Raw genomic sequence first — 12,891 nt, 5'->3', positions numbered from 1 at the left:
GACCTGATCCCTCGAGCCCACTCTTGGTATACTTGGCCGTATCCGACGAGGCGATCATCTCGGTCTTGGTGCAAGAAAAGGAGGGCACCCAAGCTCCCATATACTTTGTCAGCCGACTCTTGCAGGATTCCGAGACCCAGTACCAACTGATAGAAAAGGTTGCGCTCGGATTAGTGCACACCTCCCGACGCCTACGACACTATTTACCAAATGGATTGAGGCCGAGCCCTTGGCGTGCATCTCGGCTCATCAAGTCCAAAAATTATTTTGGAAGAATATCATCACCCGATTCGGTATCCTAGCTACACACCCTAGTGACCAACAACGATCTTCAATTTACTGACCAAAAACTCAACGAGTTCCTGGCCGGCTTGGGAATACAGCACAAGGTCACGTCGGTCGAGCACCCACAAACGAATGGACAGGCTGAATCGGCCAATAAAGTCATCCTAGCAGAATTGAAGAAACGTTTGGGGGAAGCCAAAGGAGCGTGGGCCGAGCAGTTGCCCGAGGTGTTATGGGCCTATAGGTGCACACCCTAGTCGACCATGCAAGAAACCCCTTTCCGTCTAGTCTATGGGTCCGATGCGATGATTCTGGTCGAGATCGGAGAACAATCATTCCGCCGAGCCCAGTTCGATGAAGCAAGCAACGAGGCCGAGCTTCGTACAAACCTAGACGTGGTTGAAGAAATTCGAGACCGAGCACTAGTGGAGGCCGAGGCAACCAAGCAACGCTACAAGAGAAGATTCGACAGCAAGGTGAAGCCTAGAGACTTCCGAGAAGGAGACCTCGTTTGGAGAGCAACAGGCGAGGCGAGAAAGGAGCCGAAACAAGGAAAATTTTCCCCAAATTGGGACGGACCTTTCCGAATACGACACAACCTAAACAACGGGGCATACAAGTTGGAGTACCTATTAGGAGAACCAATTCCGAGAACATGGAACTCCTCACATTTAAAAGTGTATTACAGTTGATGTATCAGTGCACTTTTTTCCTTGACCGACTCTTTTTTCCCTAAGGAGGGTTTTGGGTCGGCAAGGTTTTTTAACGAGGCACTTCATTAATAAGAACTACAAATTTCATCATGTTGTTTCCTATTTTTTATTGTTGTTTAGGTCGCCCCTAGGCCGAGCACTACGCATAACGCGCACTTAAACCGAGCAATCCTTGGCCTACCGCTCCAAAATGCACTCGAGCCCTATAGGTTTCCCTCCCGAGCAACCTCCTCGGCTAAGGATGCACCTAGGATGAGCACTACGCATAACGCGCACTTAAACCGAGCAATCCTTTGCCTACCACTCCAAAATGCACTCGAGCCCTATAGGTTTCCCTCCCGAGCAACCTCCTTGGCTAAGGATGCACCTAGGCCGAGCACTACGCATAACGCGCACTTAAACCGAGCAATCCTCGGCCTACTGCCCCAAAAGGCACTCGAGCCCTATAAGTTTCCCTCCCGAGCAACTTCCTCGGTTAAGGATACACCTACACCAAGAACTACGCATAACGCACACTTAAACCGAGCAGTCCTCGGCCTACCGCCTCAGTACACTCGATTCCTACAAGGTTCCCCTCTCGAGCTACCTCCTCGACTGAGAAACCTAGGCCAGGCACTACGTACGAGAACCGAACCGAGCAATCCTCGACCGACCACTCGAAAATACAATTGTGCCCTACAGTTTCCCCTCCCGAGTAACCCCTTCGGCCAAGGATGTACTGAAGCCCGACACTACCCACAACGTACACGTTCAAATTGATCACCCCTCAACCGTTAACCCTTGTACTCAACACGTCCGCTACCAAGCACGTTTAGACCGGACACTTTCAAGTTGAGAACAAACATCGATAACCTTGGAATTATTTCCTCAGCTGGGTATACAGTTCGGCCACAGGCCGATGCAGAAACATAAATATGCTTAGATAAACAAATTGCAAAATAATTTCATTGAGTTTGGCCGATCAAAACGGCTAATTACAAAAAATTGTCTTCCCACCAGCACCAATGGCCAAAATAAAAAAAGGCACTTACGGCCCGGTTACAAGAGAAGCAAAAAATCCTACACTATCGACAAGCCGATCCCCTAGTTAGCTGCCGAGCCGCCGGGATTACCCCCATCGCCATCGCCGACCACATCAAAGATCGGATCTTCCTCCTCGGTCGATTGAACAGGAACTTGGGTGAAAATGCCCTAACGAGGGGCCTCGGCATCGGGCTCGGCCCCTTGAGGGAACTCAGCGTAGCTTATAAACTTACCACCCAAGAAGTCTCGGCTAACATCAAACTGAAAGTCAGCCGGGACCTCGCAGAAGTGGTAAGCTTGCCTGACTGGATGTTGGAAGCCGACGTCGTGTTGGGAAAGGATCTGCTCGGTTGCTTCGACCTCAAACTTGGCGGCAGCCTCCTTCAACCGAGCGACCTCGTTCGCCGATGCAGCGACATCGACCTTCATTTTTTGCACAGCCAACTTCAAGTCATCGGCCTCCCTTCTATAGGCGTCGGCAACCCTCTTCAGTTCTTCAGCCGACTTAGTTAACTTGGCGTTCGTAGCCAACGCCTCCTTCACTGTGGACTCAGCTTCCCTGAGTCAGCCATAGATCCTCTCTTCGGAAATGGCATGCCTGTTCATTACGTGTTTGGCAACAAGGGAGGTCTGAGTATCAAGCTAACAGAAAAGCTTATACGAGGCCTCGGCAGACATACCCTCCAAATATTGCAGCCCGGCCCCAGTAGCAAGGTCCAGGCCGACCAGGTTCTCGTTTGTACATTAGGAGCGAGGAAGTTCGACCTGGCGACGACAGCAGGAATGGTGAAAGGACCGCAGCCCGATTGCTCCAAGGATAACTGTTTTAGGCGTTTGCTAGAAGAGCTCGGACGCTCTGGCCCTATATTGTGCTCGGCAGCCCTCACCCGAGAAGTGCTACCCTTCTTCCTGGCATTTGCCAGAGGAATGATCACGTTGGTCGGCTTCTCCCGCAGATTCTTCAAAGCCGATCTCGCCGGCATGACCTTCCCGCTAGCCTTCACCTCCTTCGCCCTGTGAGCAAGAATAGCAGTAACATCTAGCTTGCTTCCGGCCATTAAACCTACAACAAAATAAACCTTAACATCAATTCAAACCACTGAAAAATTGCCGAAGCCTAAAACACATACCTAGCAAGGTCATCTCGAAGTGAGACGTCTCAAAAATGTCCAAAAGGCCTTGGACAGGTAGGGCTTTCGGTAACTTGTCAATAAGCTCCACGATTTCTTTGTCCTCGGCAGGGAGTTTGGATTCGGGTATGGCCTCGAAGCGTGTTGGGCGCCTCGTCCAATAAAAGGGAAACAGAGAAGACCCGTCTCGGTCATAAAAGCAATTCTTCAATTCCGACCCCCAACGGACCTTGAAGAAGCCATCCTTAAACCCCTTGTAAGAGGAGGTGAAAGCCCGGAGGAATCCTCGCTTCGGCACTCGAGCCAGTGACACCCATTTCACCGGCTTGCTCGGACGACAGATATAATAATAAAGGAAGGCCAACGGTCGGGGAATGAGACCCAAGCATAGACACAGGTTCCGAAACGCCTGCATAGCGGCCCAGGCGTTCGGATGCAATTGGGTCGGGGCCACATTGAGTATTCAGAGCACTCCCATTTGAAAATCGTCGAAGGGCAACTGTATGCCAAGATCCTCGAACCAACACATATAAGCGTAAAAGTAGTCGTCCTCATCGGGTCCCGGCTCCAAAAACACAAAGTCAGTGTCCGGCCCATCATCTGTGCACGCCTCGGCGAGTAACGGAAATTCATCCTCCCCGCTCCCGAAGCACTTTTCTAAAGACACGAATGTGTCTAACAACCCTTGGTCGGATAACTTGGAGAAGTGGATGCCGACCTCTCCGTCTACCCATTCATACCCCGGCATTTCCACCATGCCGTATTGAATCTTTGGTTTCGACCGACCACTCGGGCCGACCACACCCTTGCCTCGTGCATCGTCAAGCACCTCCAACTCATCCCCGCTTATTTTGGCATGAATGGCTCCAGCACATGGGTCCGACTAACCGACCCGACCTAAGCCTTTATCGTCTACCTCGGTCGCCCGAGCCAAAGCCACGACCAAGGTCACGGGAGGCGATACCTCGGCCACGTCATCCCCACTGTCTTCCTGTTCTGGATGGTCAGAAGGGAACACCACTTCACATTGTAACGGTGGCAGCCTCGATATCTCGCTCAAATCCGACCCCTCCCCATCTGATGCAGCGCCCGACACCTCCGACGACGTCCAACTCCTTGTCGAAGAGTAACCCTTATCCATTTATTACCACAAATTAAAAAATACAAAATTGTACCTTGATCGGTGAGCTCGGATAAACTCTTTAACTCAGAGACCTCGAAGAGTTTATAGCAAGTAAATGCTCCAAAACCCCCCTATTTATAGGCAAGGTAAAAGGGGGAGGTTAAAAGACGCCCCGCAACCACAACCGTTTGATCTGGACCATCCAACGGTCCAGATTTTGTAACCGTTGGACCCGTAATCGCTAGGGCCAACGTGGCACACCACACCCATAGAGTTCTCCGCACTGGCTCTCAATGTTTGAGGTCTCGGCATAGACCTCCTCCTATTGAGGTCTCGGAAAAGACCTCCCCCAGTCGTGCTCTCGGCTCCTCCAGTTGAGGTCTTGGAAAAGACCTCCTCCAGTCGTGCTCTAGGCTCCTCCAATTGAGGTCTCGGTATAGACCTCCTCCAATTGAGGTCTCGGCATAGACCTCCTCCAATTGAGGTCTCGGTTTAGAGCTCCCCTAATTGAGGTCTCGACATAGACCTCCTCTAGTTGAGGTCTTGGAAAAGACCTCCCCCAGTCGTGCTCTCGGCTCCTCCAATTGAGGTCTCAGTTTAGACCTCCTCCAGTTGAGGTCTTGGAAAAGACCTCCCCCAGTCGTGCTCTCAGCTCCTCCAATTGAGGTCTCGGTTTAGACCTCCTCCAATTGAGGTCTCGGCATAGACCTCCTCCAATTGAGGTCTCGATTTAGACCTCCCCTAATTGAGGTCTCGGCATAGACCTCCTCCAGTTGAGGTCTTGGAAAAGACCTCCCCCAGTCGTGCTCTCGGCTCCTCCAATTGAGGTCTCGGTTTAGACCTCCTCCAATTGAGGTCTCGGCATAGACCTCCTCCAATTGAGGTCTCGGCATAGACCTCCTCCAGTTGAGGTCTCGGAAAAGACCTCCCCCAGTCGTGCTCTCGGCATAGACCTCCTCCAATTGAGGTCTAGGCATAGACCTCCTCCAGTTGAGGTCTCGGAAAATACCTCCCCCAGTCGCTCTCGGTTCTCCAATTAAGGTCTCGGTAAAAGCTTCATTATTTGAAAACCTCGGCACACCCAGCGACAAACGAGCACCACCAGCGGCCGAGACCGACCCTTACTCCCCCACAAAAAACCACGACGCTTTATATTTGTAAACGTTCTCGTCTTTTGAATCCTCGACGCTGCAGGGGTTGTATACCGTATGGTGGCTGACCAGTCTGAACAGTCTGAACACTCGAGACCGACACCAGACACCCGAACCCGCGGACGCTTAGGCCTTGTTCCGAAACCTCCGACCACTCATAACTCGAGCGTAATACGTCGGTATGCTCGGTCGAACTCCGCACCTACATCAGGATAATTACAGAGATTAATTAACATAATGCATCGGATTAGCTCCCTAATTTTCCGGGGCCCAACCCCGAATCACGGCCTAATAAGAACCACTATAAATAGGACCCTAACGAGGTATGTACGAACTAACTCAACTACCGCATTTATTACGCCGAGCACTTACTTGAGCGTTGGAGTGTCTTTGCAGGCACCCCCCCTCACTTCGGACTACTCGGAGCAGGACGAGAAGACCTAGATCCAAGACCAGACCCGCTACAACAAGGATAATTGAAGTGTGTATCCTAACACAGGAACAGAAAGTAAACATTTTATGTCATGTGTTAAACCATCATAAAATGTATGGACATTCTATGTCGTTAGGGTGTATGTCGCATCCAAAGTTGACACAGAATATAAAAAATAACTGACCTATAATGTTCCTTGCACGTGTAATTTGATCAAAATTAAAGAATTTTTAAGTTTTTTTCTCTCTCTCTCTCACTTATTTGTTACCATTGATATTTTTATTAATTATTTGCCAACAGATTGATTTTTAATTTATACATTATATAAGAAGTGACAAAGTGAGTTTTAGGACATAGAGATAATTTCTATTTTCTATAGTTTCCTTCATACTTGTTAAATTGGCCTTGAACGCACAAGTTTAGACAAAATGTTATGTAAACCTTGGGAAATAAACCAAATTTTGAGTTGCATCAAAAGTCTGCCAAAATTTGCTTTCAAGGCAGTGACTATTATTTTTCTTTCATTTTCTACTAATATTTTCTAACAAGAACCAATTCGCTCCACTCCATAACTCATGTTCTATATTAAATTTTAACGTTTCAACTGTTAAATTAGAAGTTCTTAATATATAAATCAAGTCTAATAATTTTTTCACAAAGTTTAAAATCATATGATACTTTAGTGTATAGATTTAAATTAATATATAAAATACTTTTATATATGATTATCTGTCAATTAATTTGAATCAATGAAATGAAGTATCAAATAGTTTTTTATTTCTTTCAAATATTTGTAGACTTGATGTATGTATTGAGATCATAATTACATAATTATGGTACTTGAAAGACAAAATTTTAAAGCATGTATTTTATAAAAAATTCATATTTTTCTTAATTTGTTAATTTATTACATTGGAAACATTACACTCTTTAGTATTCATATATTCTAAGTTATATATATTAGAGAGAAAATTAGCTAACTAAAAAAAGAGGGATTCACTTTTAAGTTGTTTTCAAATTTCTTTAAAATTTGTAAATTTTATTTATGTATTAAAATATTTTAATTTAATAATTAGATCGTTAAAATTTGATATAAAATACGAGTTATTAAGTGAAATAAGTCTAAATATGTTTATTTTTAAGATAAGTAAATGTTCTTTCAATAAAAAAATATTTTATGTACTAATCATAAGATACTTTCATAAGTTCCATCAAGAGCATAAGCTATAGGTAGGGATAGCAAAAATACCCGCACCCGCGGGTATCTGCGGATAAAATTCGCTACGGATAATAAATGATAGACTAATTGGGTACCCGCGAATAATGGGAACGGATAATTTTTTACCCGTTTATAAATGGGCGGGGGCGGGTATGATGATATCCATACCCGTGGATACCTGTTTAATATTATTTCTTAAATATCTTAATTATCCTTGTACCACATAACCTTAAAACTACACTCTCATCTTATTTTCTTACAAAAGTGAGGTCGATGAAGTTGCTAACATGTGTTAAGCATGTTAAAGAATTATATTGGATGTAATTTGATTAATTTTCTAGTTTTGATTGGACCAATAAGATTTATGTATTTTAAGTTGTTTACTTTCATTTGGAATTATGAAATTGAATTATGGTAACTTTTTTATGAGACTTTAACTTACTTGTGAGATAGATATATTTTAAGTTATTGATTATGTTGCATTTTTATTATTATTTCAACAATATTAACGTTAAATACAATTTTAAAATTAACATTAAATTTTTATTTTTAGTATTTCAATGACATTAAATATAAACTTAAAATTATTTGTAATATAATTTTTTTAATTTCTTAAAAAATTTATAAATATATATGGATATCCGTGGGTATTCAAGAAATTTATGGATACCCGCACGAATATAGAGTGGGTATGGGATTAATTTTCATCTAGCAGGATCGGAATGAGTTTACTATTACCCGCCCCATGGGGCCCCATTACGATCCCTAGCTATAGGTCCAAATAAGTTTTTTTTAATGGAACCAAAATGACACCTTACACTAAATTCAAACCATTAATAATACGATTTTGATATTCTTTTTGTTAAGGTTTGGAAATATTAGCAAGGTAGTTACAATGAGATCAAACCTAGATTCATATACCTCTAACTACCTTACTTCTAAAAATGTATATTTTAATTTTTTTAGAATCTATTTAATTTTAGTGTAAAAAGTTTAATCAACAAGTTTTAAATTAACTAATCATACTAATATACTTCCATAATGTAAAATTATATTTTATTATATGAAATAAAAAGTTGATAGACAAAATAATATAAGAAAACCAAACAAAAATGCAATAATATTGTCATAAAACATTTTACTAAAAAGACATTAAAATAGATAGAGAAAATCAAACTCTCTTCTCTTACAACCATGCTTAACTTAAGCAAGGTTATTTGATGGCAGCTCACACCTAAAGTTATAAATAAAGGAATTGTTACTTTGCCAAGTTTTTTTTTTTTTTCACCATGTCTTCTTCATGTTCAATTTTAGCCATAGACTTTTCTTTGAGCCTAAAATGAGCATATGTTTGACTCAAGTTGAGTGATGAACACCTAGAATCATGAAAGGATCATCTTGGCAATCCATTGTCGAGCAATTTACACTCTCTAAGGTTTTTATTACTTATGATATGTATTTCATTGTGTTATTAGGGTTTTCCTCTTTTAATTTGAGAAACTAACTCTTAATTTAGAGTTGTGGTAGCCACATAAAATTGAGTTGGAATGTTAAATGATTTATTATTGAAGGTTTGTTTTGCATGTTAATTGAATTACTTTTTCATGCATTTACTCTTAACTGAGACATATCTAAACCCTTTTCTCAATTTAATTAGTTAATTAATCAACAACTTTATTATAATTAATTAATAAATCTAAAAAGTAATTGAGATTAAAAAGATGTTGAATGACCACACATCAAATTAATAATTAAATTAGGAGAAAGGTAATTGAATACATTTAGGTTATTATGGAGAACTTATACTTTTACTCAGAATAATATCCACTTCTTAATAATAATAATAATAATAATAATAATAATAATAAAATAACTTCTATATTTACAGAACCATATTGGTGAGGGAATTTAAAAAAAAAATCGCATAATGTAGAACCAACGCATATGCTTATACTTCAACAAAATCATTAGCGAATAAATAGAAATTATATGGAGCAACACTGATTGAAAACCCCTCATCCTCAAGCATCTGTATGCTACCACACTCTCAAATTAAAGAAACTCCGAGATTTAGAAACAAACAACCAAAAGGATATTTAAAATATAGTAATTCATTGCAAAGAATAGAGTTTAACCAATGCTATCGTGTTTCCCACCTCCATTTCTGTTGTTTGAGAACATATAGAGCACACCATTGCAAACCACATAGCTTGCTATTAGATCTAGATTAGGAGTAATAATCAATCCATAAATTGGAAGAAAATAATTAGCTTGGACATTAGTATTTATTATTAATTTAAAGCCACTTCAATCATTGAACCATAACTTTTGGATAAATTTTATATTCAAAAAGTAAACGAGTCACATTTCCGATTTCATTGAAACAACCTCTACACCAAGCTTCATAACCATCAACGAATCCTCTATAAGTTAAGTTCTAAAAGGATGAGATTTGATTTACAGTTAGATTCCACACAAAGTGCGTACCTTCAATTGAGCCACACTATTTCTGAAGAATGAAGTCCTACCGTGAATTCAACATAAGAACCTTATATGCAAATTTGATAGATTGTTGACCAAATGTGTCTTTTTTTTTTTTTTTTTTTTTTTTTCCTGGATCACTTATCATCTTTTTTCTCTTTTGACCTCATATATAGAACTCAACTTATTCTTCCATTTAATTAAAAACTTTCCTTCTCTAGATAACTTCGCCCCAACCCCTCTTGCTTTATTCCTTAGTTTTCCATTTATTTCATTATTATCAATTATGAGTAAATATAACTTCACATACTTTTAGTTGAATATTACCCCTTCCACCCATGGCATTCCAAATAGATATATCATTCACCCACCCATTTTTTTGTAATAATAGAATTAAAAAATCGGTTTGACAAAAAAAAAGTGTGATCTTCCTCTTCTAAATAGTTAATATCATTTTTAACACATCTTGCTCTTTTCTTTTCATTTTTTTTTCTACCTTACTTGTATGCCGAGACCTTTAACCCTAATGAGTGCCTCTCCATTTTTGTTCTCCACAATCCCTAGTTTAATAATACTATGTTAAATGCTTTCAACTTTTTCCCCCAAATCAACCTTTTCCGTCTCCAAACATACTTTATTTCATGCTATAAACACCATATAACTTTTGTGACCGCTTTCTACCCAGCCCTATATAACATGCTTAAAAGTGATTCAAATAAAGAAATAATGTTATTCCAAAAATACTCACAGCTTTAAATGATTTAAATGATGTTAAGTGCTTAATGACTCATTTGCAATTTGAGGATGTAGGTCATTGAATGTATGTACTTGCATATATGAGTTTGAGTCTTATTATTAGACTTTACAACAAATTAAGATATAAATATTATTAATAATTGACTAAGAAAAACTATTAATGATTAATACATTTAAAAATGGGTTTATATGTCTAATAATTAATTATTTAGGAAAAAAAATACACTCAATTGTATTTGTTTCTTGTATATATATATATATACATATATATATATATATATATATATATATATATATATATATATATATATATATATATATATATATAACTAGATGTAGTATAGTTTTCTTTCAAAGATGTAGTATAGTTTAGTTCCTATATGTGTGTATAGTTTTAAAATCAAACCAACTATGAAACTTAAAGTATTAGGTTCAGAAATTGTTAATCTAATTATGGTTAAATCTGTCATGATTAAATATATATTTTTTATTTCATATTTAGGGGGGAAAAACAATATAAAACTATACATCTTTCATAATTAAATATATTTTATAATTACTTCATATTTAGTAACATAATAATATAAAATCATAAATAGGGTAAAATTACAGATTATCATAAAACATCATATTATATACTTTTTAATATGATAATAATAGATAAATTAACGAATAAATATAAATTAAGTAAAACAACAATACAATTTCAGAATTATATAAAAAAAAAATTGTACAAAATTACATGTTAGAAAAGTTGTCGTGAAGTCTATTTGCAATATTGTGAAAACTATATATATATAAATTAGAGGTATTATCTAAGATTATCATGTTTGAAATGTAGAGTCACTGAAATTTTAGAGAAAATTTTCATTATTTATTTTTTAAAGATAAAATATAATTTAAATGGAGTAGATACTAATACTAATAAGATATATAGTTAAAAAATTACTATATTGACTGATTCCACAGTTTTAGTGTGTTTGATTTACGTTTGTAATAGGCAAACGTTCCTTCATTTCTATCTTGCGAGAGACACACTTCTCCATCTAAAATCTAATGCTTTGGTACGTACGTCAATGGCTATTCAAACACAGTCTTAATGGTTTAACAGTTGACTTTGGACCATCAACTTCGAAAATGTAACGAATCAGCAATAGAGAAGTCCCGATTCAACTGATTGGAGCAACATGTTAAATCTGATTTTCTTAAGAAATGTGTATTGAATTTATCAAATGAAAATGAGAATGGCTGACGCATATCTAACATATTTTTTAAAATATATTTTTTTGGTAGGTCTCACTTTATCTTTAATGAGTTTCTATTCTCATTTAGTAGTTTTAAATAATTTTTTTTTATCAATATCGGATCTGTTTATTTAAAAAAGTTAAAAATATTTTTAATAAAATAACTAATTTTCTATGTTTTTGATATATTTCTCTTAATTATTTTTTTAAAAAATTGTGACACTACCTTTCTACCCAAATTTAATTAAATAAAAATTATTAATAAAATTAAATTAAATCTTAATAGATATAATAAAATATTCATTTTTCAATTTAAAGTAAAAGGGTTCACAATTTTTAAAGTAAAACTCTTTTTAAAAAAAAGGTAATCAAATAACTACATAAATGAAAAGCAAAACACATATTATTTGTTTACATAACTTCTAACATAAGATATAAATCATCATATGAAAAATTAACTTCAACTATAACTAAGAAATTATAAACTTTTAGCTCCAATGTAACACTATTAGCTAGAGCGAATTCCAACATGAGTGAAGATCTAAGTTTTGTCTCCATTAAACTCCTTATCGTGCATCTGGTTTAAGCTTGCAAATGTCGATTTACCAAAATACACACAAAATAATAATACACAAGGGATAAGAATATATCTCAATGTAAAGTATATATAAAGCATGAGGATATATAGCTCAACACACACATCATAAAATTTTTATCCTCATCTCCACATCCAACCACATTCATCTAAGTGACATCACTCAAAACACATGCATTGATTATCAACAACTACAATCATGTAATTTACACATTCATAATTATAATTATAATGACTTATGCAAATGCATGTACATATGCCTAACTCTACATGCATGTTATACAAAATCTCCTCATCATCCTCAACTTGAATAGCCTAAGAGCCATGAAACGGGATTACTATAATGTAGGGACCACCAGTTTATAGTGATCCCCCAAACCACCCTCAAGTAGGGAATGTCTATTAGAATTCTGTCAAAGTGTTACATCTAGTCATGATTGCCTACCATTCTCCATTAATTAGAGGTTCCCTACCATAACATCTCCCAAGACATAGTTAGATGAACTATGATATTCCACATGCATAGACTCACTATTTCGCAAACAAAGTATGTATATATGGAGCCAACAATCACATCACAATATTACATTAAATATGCAATAATCCACCTCCTCATTTGTTAATCTGCAGTAATAGACTTAACCTCCCTATCTCATCACATCACTCATAGTAACTTCATACATCATGCATCTATATCATTCCTCATGTAACAATACTCAAACATACTCATCATTCATA

At 37.8% G+C, this 12,891-nt stretch overlaps 1 protein-coding gene across 1 annotated transcript; it reads left to right on the top strand.

The window, feature by feature from the left end:
- Positions 1 to 548: 548 nt before the first annotated feature.
- On the top strand, positions 549 to 977 carry LOC145957522 (uncharacterized). Its single transcript, XM_083073795.1, has one exon. The coding sequence runs from the start codon at positions 549 to 551 to the stop codon at positions 975 to 977; it is 429 nt and encodes a 142-aa protein (XP_082929921.1).
- The last annotated feature ends 11,914 nt before the right edge of the window (positions 978 to 12,891 follow it).

Source organism: Cajanus cajan, chromosome 4, assembly GCF_000230855.2.
Source record: "Cajanus cajan strain Asha chromosome 4, NIPB_CcT2T_4, whole genome shotgun sequence".
Classification (NCBI taxonomy): domain Eukaryota; kingdom Viridiplantae; phylum Streptophyta; class Magnoliopsida; order Fabales; family Fabaceae; genus Cajanus; species Cajanus cajan.
The sequence above is the reverse complement of the archived record's forward strand: the minus strand, read 5'-3'. Positions and strand labels throughout refer to the sequence as shown.

Coding starts and splice junctions, on each gene's coding strand:
- LOC145957522 (XM_083073795.1), top strand. CDS start 549: ATGCAAGAAACCCCTTTCCGTCTAGTCTATGGGTCCGATGCGATGATT.